We start from the raw sequence: 14,475 nt of genomic DNA on the forward strand, positions 1-14,475 counted from the left end.
ATGTATGCGTGTATGTGTTTTTAATCCACATTAGAACACGTTGTCGTAATTCTGGCCCTATGGCAGTGTCCAAGAAGAGGATCTCCCAGGTTGCAGAGATATTCAGAACAAAAGGTCACTGTGAGAACTGTGATAAGCTTCTTGTTGATGAGAATCAGATCATGCAGCATAAGCAAAGCACTAACCATAACGTTAAAGTTCTTACTACAATGGAAGAGTCCATCTTGATGTTCTGTCATATCAATGAAAAAAATAAAAATGCATCTCACGTGTGCCATACTGTGGATTGGTCACGACCATTGCTTAAGAGACATTTGAGCTCAAATGAGTCAGCCAGTGAAAGTGAATTTACTCCTTCGAAATGGAAAAGTGATTTAAAAAAAGCCAACGAAGATCATGTCAGAAACCAAAGCCAAGATAGTGCTTGTAAAGTGAAAGCCTGGTTTTGTGAATGCCTTCAAAAGTTTCTTACAGAAGAGTCAGTAGAAAAACATATTTTGTCAGCAAATAGGATCTGTCACAAATGTGCTGTATGTGGAAAGCTTGCTGAAAACTCAAGTATCATCCGCCTGCACATGAGCCGATTTCATGGAGGGGCACACCTGACGAACTTTCTTTACTGGTGCAGGGCATGCTCTGTAGATCTCCTCAAAGAGGAGGATATTATGAGACATGTGACTGAGTTCCATGGCGGACATAGTTACTATTATGAGCAAGAAGCTCTTGAAGATGAACCTATGCCATCAGCTTCTAACACAGCGTACATTTCCAAAGATGAAAGGAAAGACTCCATTCCTAGCTGCGTGGAAATCTCTCCTGAAAAAATTCCTCATCTGGGAAAATGGCAGTGCCAGATTTGTGAAGAGATGTTTGAATCTGAAGACAGCGTTAAGCAGCATTGTATGTCCCTAGAAAGCCACGCGTTTCACAGGTACTGCTGTGGATTGTGCAGAAATCACTTTCGGAAAGTAGGGACGCTGCAGCGGCACTTCCAAGAGCATCATAATGGAGAGATAAAAATTAAATACTTCTGTGGCCTTTGTGGCGATCTCTTTTTTGACGCAGAGGAAGAATTTCTAATCCACTATAAGGAGTCTCACAGCATGGACTATGTCTTTGTGCCCGAGCAGATGGAAATGTCAATAAAAAAAGAAGATGACTTCCTCCCAGAAGAAAATGGAGACTATCTAACCTGTGGTTGCCGGACATCTTACATCTCCAAAGTAAACAGGAGGAATGATTCCGTGAATTGTCAGAAAGCCATGCTGCAGGAAGGAAACTTATGGTTTCGCTGCTGCTTGTGTTCTGCAACTGCGCAGAATTTTGCAGATTTGAACAGTCATCTCAACAGCCACACATCAGTGAAAAGTAAGCGAGAGATGTATGTTGTTAGATGTGCTGCATGCAACAAAAATTTTGATGATCTCCAGAGTGCACATCAGCACTATCACATGAAACACTGCTTCTTACAGAAACCTGATGTATCAAGCTTTGCATCAGAACCAGAAAATGGAGTATTCAAGTTCACGGCAAGTGGGGCTTGTGTGGACAAAAAGCCCCATGAATTAAAATCTCATGCAGATCCACCCAAGACTCAGAGAAGATCACAGTCTCCTCCCCTGCAGGGACCAAGCCATGGGAAGAAAGGAAAAATTGAAAATTCAGCATGTTCCAAAGAGCCTGGTGAGAGTTTGTATTGGAAAAATACCACGCTGTTTTAATGCAGTACAAGTATGTAATGTATCATTTGCCTGTATCTAGTCTGTAAGTCAGCTCGGAATTTATTTTTATTGTCAAAGTTGCATTTTGAATACTTGAGATCTAAGTTTATTGCTATATACCTTATGAAGTTTTTAAAAAAAGAAAGCAGACAAATGTTTCAGTTCAAAGATTCTCACATGTAATTTCTCAAGTTACTTGGGAGTATAATTTGATGATTCAGGACCCCAGGTGGAGATCAAACTCCTAGAAATATGAAAGCACAGTAAAATACATGCTCAAGGAAACTTACCTCCTTTGTATGCACAGATTGGTGAGGCTGGTGGTGCTTTCTGTATAGGCAGTCCTGTTATTACGCTGTCTTTTTACTCGTGCTTAGCTCACAAAAAAAATAATCTCAGCAGAGATTTCTGTTTTCAGTATATATTGGAATGGCTTTGCCCAAAGTGTCCATTCTTAATTTTTTTTTTTTTTTAAATTCACATTACTTCCAAGAATGACATCAAAGGTGTATCTCATGTGTGCAAAAACTGGGAGTGTTTTTTAATTTCTCATGGTGTCATCATACTTTTGATTAATACACAGCAAAAAGTGCGTTTCTAAGCATTTTATGTACTGTTATGGTTTTAAGCAATTACATGTTATAAATGTGCCAGAGCAGGAAGTGCACAGTTGAACGTTAAGTATATTAATAAAGACCTCAGTGTCTCAGTAAAGTAGCTCTCTGTGCCAGCTGTCCAGTTCTACAGCATTGTGCTGCTAGATTCTAATGTCTTTTATCTAATTTATTTATTACTAAGGGCTACTTCAGTGGATTTAAAAACAATTCTGAAACAATGCAGCCACTAAATAGGATAATGTATCTAAATTCATGTATGTTTGTTGACTGGAAAGTTGAGTAAACATAAAATGTTCCTATTTATCTCATTGAAGACGGTGAACTTCCAGATCTCGACTATTTGAGTACCATGACTCACATTGTGTTGGTGGATCTGGACAACTGGGGAAGCTTATTCACACAGCTGCCAGCTAACCTGAACCAAGGAACATTCATCTGGGGCTTTCAAGGTAAAGTGGTCAAAGGAAAAAAAAAATAAGTGAGTTTACACACATTTGAGCAGAGATTCTGTGAGAGAATAAAGAGTGGGGGGAAAAAAGCAGCCCTTGGGGCCTCTCAAATCATGACATCATAGAAATCAAGTAACAGAAATGTTCTCAAAGTTTTCTAACTCAGCCTTAAGCTCTGCTTCTCTTATTATTCCTTGTAGAATACTGTTCCAAAGGTGCTAAATGTGCTAAATGGTTTGGGGAGTCTTTTTGACTCCCAGCTGAACTTGCTTAGGTGGTATACTAGCTTTTCATAGTTCTCAGGATATACATAATACTCGGGGGGGAGGGAGGGCGGGGAAAGAATTTCTTTCTAGCTAGTTTCTAACTCCCAAGTCCTTGTCGTATTTTTTTTTTCTTTTTAGATCTAGAAGGCATGAATTTATATTGCCGTATTTCAATTTTCTTTGGTCTCTGGTCATCCTATACTAAATTTCTTGCTTTCCAAATGAGGTTCAGGCTGCCTAGTTGGGAATGTTTGCTAAAGATCTTGAACAGAAAGACCATGCTGAAGAGTTAGCTGCCATTAAAATGGGCCCAGTTTGTATTGAAGAAGATTTTGGTCGCTTATTAGTGTCACAAGGATTGTTGCAAAGCTTGGGAATACTAAGGTTCATGAGGACCACAACAGTAGTTCATGGAAATATTTAATGCATGCTATTCCTGTTCATTTAGCTTGTGAAAATGCAGTGACATCCCTGTCTCATGTTTTTCTGTGCTTTCCAAACAGCATCACTGACTGTTGTTTTTTAATGATACATGTTGCATTGTGTCTATTATTCTGGTTGTTATGGTTGGTTTGGTTTTTTTTTTTTTTTCATACAATCTTAGCTTTTCTTTCAGTTCCCCTCATTGTATTGACCAGGTTGTATGTTGTTTCTGTTCTCAGACATTCAGTTCTCTGTCACTCATTTTCTGGTCCAGCTCCACTAGAGCTGTCAGGTGTTCTTGACCCCCAAATGCCAGAATTGTTGATTTCAAGTCTTTCCCAAGTGACAGTGGCCACAACTGGCATAACAGATGAGAACAACTTAGAAAGACCATTTTTCTCAGGGCCAGAACAGCCCTAAATCCTTTCTGAATAGTCTGTTACTGAATCCTTGAACTTTGTGGTTGTTTCTGATGCCGTCTTGTAGACATTAGGATAGAAATTAAAAAAAAAAAAATAAAAAAAATCTGCTGGAGGCTGCTTCTGCTTCTTTATCAGACTTGGGAGTACGCAGTCCTCTGTGCCCTGTTTCTGTGTTTGTTTCACACGTGTCCTCACGTGAAGTGCAGTGACTGGTTTCACTTACCATTCAAAACCCTGTATTACCTGGCACATCAAGCAAATTTTTTTTTCTCCTCATGCAGACCCATTACTTCTTAACATCTGGGAATGTCATGAGGTTCTTAATCACTTAATCACTGTTCCTTTCCTTTCCCTTCCAACCTGTTTCAACCTGTTTTCTTTTCACTGTTCTCTGTTAACTATTTTCTCAGCCAGTAACTACATGTTTTAGGCTACTGTTGTTTAGAAAATTCCAGCTTTATTTTTCTTTAATTGTTGTATCACTTTTCTTCTCCTTGACTCCATCCAAGTTTTTATCCAGTCTCTAATATTTGTCTCCAGCTTCTACTTCAGTTCTTGGATCTTCTCTTTAAAGAGTTCTGGCATGTGACAATCAATCATAAATTCTCTTGGGAATAATCTTGGCGTTGCATTAGTAAAGGGTTCCATAAGAGAAGCATTTCTGTTACTGTACTGGTTTCCTAGAGCTCCTTTGCACATTGACCATTAACTGTGCTGAGAACTGGAAAAGATGTGTTGCTGTGTCTGATGGTGTGTCTAAACGTACACGATTTCTGGAAAATATTGTTTTTCAGAATTAATAGAAAAATACATAGAATATGAAATAAGAGGACTTGTGTAGGATCAGACTAGCTACTTTTTCATTTTTGGCTTTCTATCCCAATGAGGGCTTTGAGGCTTCTGGTAATGCATTTTTTTCCATCTTTCACGTTTGTCAAAATAAATTGTCTCTAAAGTCAGTTTTATCTTTTACTTTTGCCTTGCATTGTTATTACATGATGACTTTGCTATACTTTTTTAATGCTTAGGAGGATACAGTAACTGGAAACCTCCAGTGCAGTGCAAAGTTTATAATCATCTTAACAAGATTGGATGTTTCTTCCTTCATCCACGTTGTGGTACCAGAAGAGAGGCAGCAGACTTTGCACTCTGTGTTCATGTAAGTCATGTCAGCGTGTGCTGTCTTTATTCTTGTTTTAGTATGAGAGAAGGGTGGCAGATGATGTGTGCCATTGATGTTAGATTCTCTTTACACAACTTGTGTGTCCACTAAAAAGAATTATAGAGCCATTGCTGAATTGAGTGGAGACAGTGTGTTGAGAATTGATTTTGAAGGAACCCCCTCACACCTTTGGGTAACCCTGAATGTCATACATTTTACTCTTGCCCTATGAATTGAATTATGGATTGCCTGAAGACCACACAACATAAATTACATCAGTAAATATATTAAATGTAGCTGTCATCATCACTCTGCCCTATGCTTTATGTTTTTTTCTTTAGGAATACAAATGTAATTCCAAGTAAGACACATAAGACATCAGTCTGTTGTGAAAAGGTGGGAGCTGGATAGGAAATGAAGAATTAAAAAATAAAAAATAAAAATACAACAGGTGTTACAGTTGCTGTTTCAAAATGAAGTGTAACTTTTCCCTCTCCCTTCAAGTGGCCCAAATTTAGAGCTAGATGTCCATGGATAAGTGCCAGCTTCAGAGACCCTGCTGAGCTGACAAAGAGCAGTGTCCATATTCAGTAGACCTAGGGCTTCGGGTTGGGAGATGTGTAGATGAGAAGCAGGAACATGAGGTGTCATGAGGACTCCCCAGTGTAGTGTTTTCAGTTTTGTCAGGCAACTTGTTCTAGTGCCTCACCATCCTCTGAGTAAAAAATACCTTTCATGGTAGCGTAAATTCCATATAATGATAAAAGTAAGTTGCTGTAGATTTTCCTACAAAGAGCTCTTAGGCAAAGCTAGCCAGAGCCCGTGAGATAAAAGTGCAGTCTTAACATCTGTCATTTTTTTCCATGCAGGCTGGTCGGCTGGATGAGCACCTGCCCAAGCAAATTCCTTTCACTGTACTTTCTGGAGACAAAAGCTTCTTGGAACTGGAAGCTCAATTTAAGATGACTCAGCGGTCAGCTCGCATTCTAAATCCCCATCACATCGAAGGAGACATGATGTGTGCCTTGCTAAACAGCATTTCAGATACCACAAAAGGTAGAAAGTCAACGTAAATGCAGTCTTTCCAGCAGTCTAGGTGTCAATAAAATAAGTGAGCTCTTGTGCTGATGAAAACAAGTTGTTGCTTGGTGCTTCTTGTATTGTATTGCAATGAAATGCAGCTCAGAAGATCAGTTTGCTTGGTACAAGTTTTGAAATCAGACTTAACTTCACATTTTTGTTCAGTCTAACAAAACCTGGAACAAGCAGTTATTTCTGTCTGAAACCTCCTTTCTGTCTGAAGAAGAGCTGTTTAGAGCACTGTGATGTGTTTACTTATTGATTTCTGCTGAAATCTGCTTTGTTCCATTTGTGCCATGAGACAGCTGTGACCTCACTTTAGTGCCATTGTTATTTCCCAAAATCTCTGCCTGTTTTAACTCTGATTGTCCTGCATCCAAGTGTTGACCTCCAGTCACTTGTTATTTGTCTTCACTGGCACGTGGCTCATGCCTCTGTTTGGAGGAAAAATACCAATGAAGGCATTTAATACTCTAATTAATGCTATGCTTAAGTGATTACACTGTTTTTATATAGATTAATCAGAGGTTTGAGCAATCTTATCTAGGTGCAAAAGATACTGAGGCTGAGATGTGTTTAAATACTTCAAATATTTTAAGAGATCTTGAAGTATTCATAGAAGAACTGAATTTTCCAATTTAGACATTCTTATGTGCTTTACGATGTTAATGTTTATCATAATTATTATGGTGATGGGGACTGTTGAGAGGCCCCAGACTTGAACGTACTGACTGCACAGTCATTGTGCATCTTACTAATGTTGTGTGTGTGCTTCTGACAAAAAAAAAAGAAAAAAAGGGCAGCTTACTTTAAGCAAGAAGTTGCTGGAATCGTGTGTATGTCATGTTCCTGTGCATACCCACAGTGAACAGAATTGTCTTGAGCTGTTCTCAGGTCCCTTCTGCTGTCAATGTCAACAAGATTTAACCCAAACAGTAAAAATTGCCTGTTTACTCCTGTTCCTGTATTAAAACAGGACATTAGAAAACTGTGTTTTGGTAGCAGGACTGTGTAGTCTGGGCAGTGAGTTGGTGTCATGGCCAAGAGTCTGTGAAAGGCTTTGAAAAAGATGCAGCCACCTCAGAATACATGCTTTGCTGCATGGGTCAGAAGATCAGCAGGCATTTGCAAGTTTTCCTGTATGTAGCAAGACCAGTACCAGAGGGCTGGGGTGGAAAGTTGTGCCTTTGTATCGTGGGCTGGTCAAACCTGTTGTCCTGCTATAGAAATGCAGCTGAATATGAGGACGTGTAAGCAAGGTTTGTTTGCTTTCCAGTGGTATCAAATCTATGGGCATTATTCTGGACGGAGGAAATAAGTGAAAAACATTTACCACAGAGAGTTGCATTGAAAAATTAAAACAGCTGTTGGTATTGGATGAGCTTCAAAATGAGAAGGCAATTTACCTGAATCATCTCTGTAGAGCTATTACTAGCATGCAAGCGGGTGGGTTGCTTGGACAGGAGACATTTTGACTGTTGTACCTTGTGAACCATTTTGCCATTTCAGCAGAACTGCTGTGGTAACTGTACTGTGTGCAGGCATTTAAACAGAGGGGGAAAAAACAAAGAAGTTCCTGTGTATGTTGCAGGTTATCGACTGTGTTTCCATAGGAGAACGTGAATTTCCTCTGAGGTATGAAATGTAGGCAGGATTATCTGCTTTTTGTCGATTAAAACTAACTTCATAAGTTCTTAATTTTCTTCTATGCTGAAGGCACAACATGTGATGAGAGATTCATTCATGTTAATAGAGGGTTTGAGTCAGACCAGTTATTCCTTTACCAACAGAGGTTTGCAGCATGCACAATCCCTTGGCTGTATCTTGACACCTGGTATTTTACAATGCCAAAGTGCAAAGTACAAAGTGCACTTCTAATGAATTCTGGACAGTGTTGAGGGCAAAGCTGATGGTAGGTTAGGAATCATCATGCCTGTGCTGATGCTGGTATGAGTGCCAGAAATTCTGTTGACAAAAGTGATTCTTGAACAAGTTGAGGACTTCAGCTTAGCTGTGTCTCTCAGAAACTCATGTTCAAATTATTTAATTGCTTGAGCTCCTACATCAAGGGGCTTTCTTCTTCAAGGAGCCTGGCTGCCTCATGAGATTGTCAAAACCAATGATGTAGTGATATATGATGCTTTCCTGAATTTTCAGTTAACACAAGTGTCAGACTGCAGATGATTAGGTTACAGCCTTCAGCCCCTGCTGTCCAAAGAGGCTTAACACAAAGGGCATGAGCATCTGTGGTGTGATGCAAAGTAGCTGCACCATGCCTACTGGAGTGACTATGGTTTTTGCACTTGCTGCTTTATTTACACAATTACCACAGTGGCCACAACTTACAGCAGTAGGGACTGATAAGAAAATCACCCTTGAATTGTGGCTTTGTGCTTAGCTACCACAGGAAGTTGTTACTAGCTTTGGTATGTCAGTGACATCCCTTAGATGTGTATTTGAATATATAAATGTGAATATATATATATATATATGTGTGTATATATATATATGTGAGCCCTATGGAGAAGAACTCTAACCAAGTGGATGGACTGGGAAGACCTCACCACCCAGACCATACAAACAAAGCTTCAATGTTTAATTTAACCCGATTGTGAGTTTTTAGAGAGGTGTGTAAAATGAAGATTAAATGAAAGTCTGTGTGACCACCATGATATTGGCTGCAGTTGCAAAAAAATGCGATTAAAGCAGAATTGGGGATACAGCTTTATTTATAGTCACGCTGCACAAAATGAAGGTCTGCAGGGAGAGAGATGCAGAATGAAGCTTTAGTTTGCATAGAGGAAGAGATGGCCTTCTGGGTTTTTGAGCCCTCAGCAGGGAGCAGCTGCACTTGCATTTATGGATGATGTCACCTAACAAAGAAACAGAGATCAGAGTAATAGATATTGGGGAGGAGTATGTGGGGACTCAGGGATTTAGTGAAGAAGGAATAATCAAAAGGAAACCAAGGAACATTGCTGTAAAGGAAAAAATATCACAGATGCTGTACATGACTGATAGCCACATCTGTGGCTAAGTTGAGCTTGAATGAAGTAATTTTAATGATATTGTTATAAGTTAGCACTGAAATTCACGTGTCAGATGTAAAAAGGAAAAGGGACAATAGTTAGTGAGAGAATTTTGTAATATTTATCTCACTGTGTATCGGGATAATAAATAGACTGAGAAAATAAGGCGTTACTGAAAAAACAGAGAAAGCATCATAGGAGAGGACAGGGAAGTAGGGGGCAATTAATTCACATGTGATTAATGTGTGAAACAGTCATGAGGTGTGTGGGTACGGTAAGGCAAGAGAGGAGGATGAAAGTCAGGGAAAGGAAATCCAGTTTTCAGCGTGGTGAGGAAACCTGATGGAAACTATTGAGGGAGTGGTAGTAGCTGGGGAGGCTGTAAGAGAAGAGTGCCGGAGGAGAGGAATTATTCTGAAGCGCGTGGGCAGCTAATCCAGATTCAGGCTGACACTTCGGTGTCAGACACAGGCTGACACTTGTGTTCTGTGGCGATTTAAGCCTGCCCTTCCAGAACAGGTTTCTGAGGCTTGGCAGGTACTGTTGTGCTGTATCTCTCAAGGAATGTTACTGTGTTTACTCCCATTCTTAGGATTAATCTTCCTGATCACTGATCTCTATGCTCGTACGAGATTTGTTTTCATGATTTTTTTCTTTTCCTTCTGTGAGGAATTTGGTAGTATATAAGAACAGGAGATAGCAGTAGAGAGAATGGGTACAATTGAGAGAGTAGAGAGCATTTGAGAGAATGGGTACAATTGGAGTTTCTAAGCTGTTGCTTATTTAACAAAACATACCAGAAAAGAGGTGGTATCTTAAGATGTCCTGACTGATAAATTGGGCAATTGCTTCGTCTCTGACTGCAGAGGTTCTGGGAGCTACAGAGTATGCTAAGCCTTTCTTACAAGAGAAACAGGAAATGCCTGATTTCTTCAGGTTATACATTCTCATTTATTCTGTGTCTTCAAAGGTGCCAGCGAAAACAGAAGTGTACGCTGATGAAGTGTGTGCAAGCTGAGGAAGTGTGGGTGGGATGAGCAGATGGTGGGGTGGGTTGGAGACCAGCTGAGTGGCCAAATCTAGAGGGGGTGGTGGTCAGTGGTGCAGAGTCTAGCTGAAGGCTGATAACTCTCAGTGTACTCTGGAAATCAGTGCTAGATCCAGTTGTCTTTAACTTTTCCTTTAATTATTTTGATGATGAAACAGAGCGTGCCCTCAGAAAGTTGGCAGAGACACAAAACTGGGAGAAGGGGGACCTGGGCAGGCCGGAGAAGTGGGCCGACAGGAACTTTGTGATGTTTCAAAGGGAAACTGAAGTTCTGCACCTGGGGAGATCAACCCTGTTACATGCTGAGGGCCACACAGCTGGAAAGCAGCTCCTCAGAGAAGGACCTGGGTATCCTGGCAGATCCAAGTTGACCGTGAGCCAGAAATGGTCTCTTGAAGCGAAGAAAGCCAACAGCTTCCTGAGCCGCATTCAGAGGACTGTACCAGCAGGTTGAGGGAGGTGATGATTCCTGTTTACTCAGCATGGTGAGGCCATCCCTGTCCATTCCTGGTCTCCCCACTACAACATCTTCCTAGAGGTGCCCCAAAGGTGCATAGACACAGACCTGGGCATCTGTGGTTCTAAATGGCTGTACTTGAGCAGAGGGGGAACGGGATGGCCTCCAGTGGCCCCTCCCAGCCTCAGCCATTGTGTAATTCTGTGATCCTTGCATGGAGCATATTGACTGAAATCCAGGATCTCTTGAAAGCGGAGTTCAGCCACAGGATACAGGCATTCTACAAAAAACATTTGTGATCACTGTGATCTGTACAGTGTGGAAAGTCAGCCCAGTTTTTTCCAACTTAAAAATGAATCTGTTCAATCAGTTGATTGTTCCATCTCTTTGATTGACAACTGATGAGTTCTATACTTAGTTCTTGCTGTGTAGTTCCTAAAGCAAGCTGAATTTCTGTACCTTATACCTTATGTGTTTAAACATTTCTGCTTAGGATTTTTGCCTATAGAGAGCCTTTCTTCTGATGGTTGCAGTCATATTCCTGATTTCAACAGGGACACAGAATCATAGAATTGCTCAGGTTGGAAAAGACCTTTAAAGATCATCAAGTCCAACCACAACCTAACCAAACGACCTTAACTCTAACCACCCTCTGCTAAAGCGTGTCTCTGTGCACCACATCCAAACAGTTTTTAAACACATCCAAGGGTGGTGAAACATTACTGCTTTTGTGCCTGCCTCATCAGGCAACCAATGTGACACCTTTAATCTTTGCTCTGTGTAGATTTGGGTGTGGAGGGTGGCATTGCAGACAAACATCATGCTTTAGTTTTTGGATAGACAAAGTCAGTACAGTCTGAGACAATGACAAACCTTTGCATTAGAAAAAAATCCTAGATAACTTTTGGCCATTTACTGACCTCTTAATGAGTTAGCTTTTACCAACTCAAAGATTTAAAAGAGCCCAGCAACTGCTTTCATGGGAAGTTGAATATGCATTAATATAGTTAGGTTGGGGCTGGAAGTCTATCAAATAATGACCAACCTTGAGATCACTGGAGACAAAGTGTAGCTCATGAGACTTCTAACATGCTTTTGAACCACCTTTGAGTCTGAGCTGATTTTTTTTTCTTTTTTTCCCCTCCAGCTAGGCAGGAGATCATCTGTTGTAATTGTTTTGAAGTTTCATAGATTCTTTGAGCTCTTCTGGTTCAGTTTATCGTAGTCATTGACTTGCGATCAGTTTTTTTATGAACTGAGATTAATACATGGAAAGCTCAGTATATGATTGGACACCTACCACTTACTGTGTTTGAACTATGCTTTCATGTCCAGAGGCTTCAAACCATATATACTAAGAAATAGAGGTGTAGCCAGTGGAATGGTGTTCCTTCAACTGTGCTTTATACAAACCTGTCCATGATGTAACTACTCAGCAGTATTCAGTTACTGCATATTAGTAGTAATGATAAATCACAGAACGGGCAGCTTATTTTTAAGACATTTAAATGTTTTGCATGCTGGTTTGTGCATACCTCCTTTCCAGTATGGATGTGTAACCCGTGTTATTACAGCAGTGTAATCAAAGTGGTGTGACTGGTAAATTAAAAGAAAAAAAAAATTGGAAAGATGAGGCCTGAATTAATGCCTAAGATCCTAGACTTTCTAAATGAACTGAAGTAGTAACTTATCTACGAATTGTTTGAATATTCATAACTATTCTAATTGACAGTAAGACCCACTTTAGTTAGTAATCTGCTACATTCTGGAAGAAATGGGCCTCAGGCTTGCTTTCTGCCTGTGTTGGGCAAGTCAGAAGTAAGCAGAAATGAGCTGTGCTCCAACACTGTGTCAGTGGGTTGCCATTGTGATTTCTGTTGTGGTAAATACTCTCTGATTCAATAACCAGTTCCAGGAAAGCCAACTTCTTTATCTAATACTGAAAGAAGCTACTGAATTTCTGACTGCTCCTATCCTTTGCTATTTAACCTGCTATGCAAATTGCAGTCTGAAGAATATTGCTTTCTCAGTTTGCCAACTTCTTTTGTCAAATTGCCTGGAAAAAAAAAATAAAACACCTCCAGAAAAGTGCTCTGAATGCATTTTTATTTAAAATGGCAGCAAACCAGAGAATCTGGTACTGTGTCTTGCTACTTATTCGTCTATTATGCTTATGCCAAGAAATGAGTTAGGGAGTGATTGCCTCAACTGTTACATCTCTAACAGGTTGTCACAGATGGAATTATCCACTTCACTTGTAAGAGAGAAGCAGCAATATATTTATTGATATAAAACAGTGATTTAATAAAGCTTATGTGTGAATCAGATGAGAAGATTTGAGACGGCAAGGTGCATTTTATAATTTACTACATAGAGGGCAGAGGTCAAAACATTCATCCGGGGACCCTCCCATTGACTCAAGAGGTTCAGAGTGGATCCCCTTGCTTTATAAACTCCTTCAGCTATGGAAGTCAGGAGCCTAGGTGTAGCTGGATCCATTTGTAGTCTCAGACTTGGTCAGCGGTTAATGTGTAAGGGATTGTATGTGTACGTTCAGTCTAAGATGTAATCTTTGTGAAGCTAGCAAAGTTTAAACAGCCTATTTTCAGCAGTGCTCAGTGATGGAAAAGGGGCAATGGGCAGAAACTAGAACTAGAATGGGAAATTCCATATGTATGTGAGGAAAAAGGTCTTCATTTTGAGAGTGACAGAGCACTGAAACAAACTGCTCAGGGAGATTGTGGAGTCGTCTTCTCTGGAGATACTCAGAACTTACTTGGATGCTTTCCTGTGTAACCTACTGTAGGGAACCTGCTTTAGCCCAGTGGTTGGACAAGATGATCTCCAGAGGTCCCTTTCAGTCCTTATGATCTGTGATTCTATAAAGCAAACTACTGATCATTTACTGAAGATCTGTATCAGCAAGGTGTCTTGTCGTCAGGGTTGCCATAACCTTGAGAGGTATCCCAACTTTAATGATGAGTGGTGTCCTTCAGAGGTCAGCACTGGGAGCAGTGCTGTTTAATATCTTCATCAGTGATGCTGACGGTAGGATCAAGTGCACTCTCAGCAAGTTTGCAGATGATATCAGGCTGTGTGGTGCAGTTGACACACCTAACAAATGGAATGTCATCAGAGAGACTTAGTCTCCAGCAGTGGGCCCAGGCAAGCCTCATGAGGTTTGATAAATCCAAGAGTGAGCTCTTCTACCTAGCGTGTGGCATCCCTGCTGTTAGTGCAAGCTGGGGGATGTCAGGATGGAGCACAGCCCTACCAGGAAGGACTTGTGGGTACTGGTCAATGGCAAGCTGGACATGAGGCTGTAGTGTGCCCTCATGGCCCAGAAAGCCAACTGTATCCTAGGCTGCATCAGAAGAAGCATGGACAGCAGGTCAAGGGAGGTGATCCTGCCCTTCTACTCTGCCCTGGTGAGGCCTCACCTGGAGTGCTGTGTCCAGATGTGGAGTCCTCAGTACAGGAGAGACATGGGCCTGTTGGAATGCATCCAGAGGAGGACCACAGAAATGATCCAAGCAATGGAACAGCTCTCCTGTGAGTACAGTCTGAAAGAGCTGGGGCTGTTGAGCCTGGAAAAGAGAAGGCTCCAAGGAGACCTGATAGTGACCTTTCAGTATCTGAAGGGGAGCTACGAGAAAGAAGGAGACAGACTCTTTAGCAGGGCCTGTTGTGACAGGACCATGGGAAATGGTTTCAAATGAAAAGAGGTGAGACGTAGATTGGATGTAAGAAAAAAGTTGTTTATGATATGGGTGGTGAAGTACTGGAACGGATTGCCCAGAG

The 14,475-nt window shown here is 40.8% G+C and overlaps 1 protein-coding gene across 6 annotated transcripts in view; it reads left to right on the forward strand.

The window, feature by feature from the left end:
• ZNF451 (zinc finger protein 451) overlaps nucleotides 1-14,475 on the forward strand; it is a 39,986-nt gene that overhangs the window by 18,192 nt on the left and 7,319 nt on the right. For 5 of the 6 annotated variants that reach the window (XM_048936456.1, XM_048936460.1, XM_048936457.1 and 2 more), the window contains exons 10-13: nucleotides 35-1,683; nucleotides 2,653-2,787; nucleotides 4,927-5,057; nucleotides 5,930-6,116. In XM_048936456.1, coding sequence (XP_048792413.1) covers nucleotides 35-1,683; nucleotides 2,653-2,787; nucleotides 4,927-5,057; nucleotides 5,930-6,116 — 2,102 coding nt within the window. Of the gene's footprint in view, nucleotides 1-34; nucleotides 1,732-2,652; nucleotides 2,788-4,926; nucleotides 5,058-5,929; nucleotides 6,117-14,475 lie in introns of those variants that run through there. The other variant, XM_048936461.1, reaches the window with a different exon arrangement.

Source organism: Lagopus muta, chromosome 2 (assembly GCF_023343835.1).
Source record: "Lagopus muta isolate bLagMut1 chromosome 2, bLagMut1 primary, whole genome shotgun sequence".
Classification (NCBI taxonomy): domain Eukaryota; kingdom Metazoa; phylum Chordata; class Aves; order Galliformes; family Phasianidae; genus Lagopus; species Lagopus muta.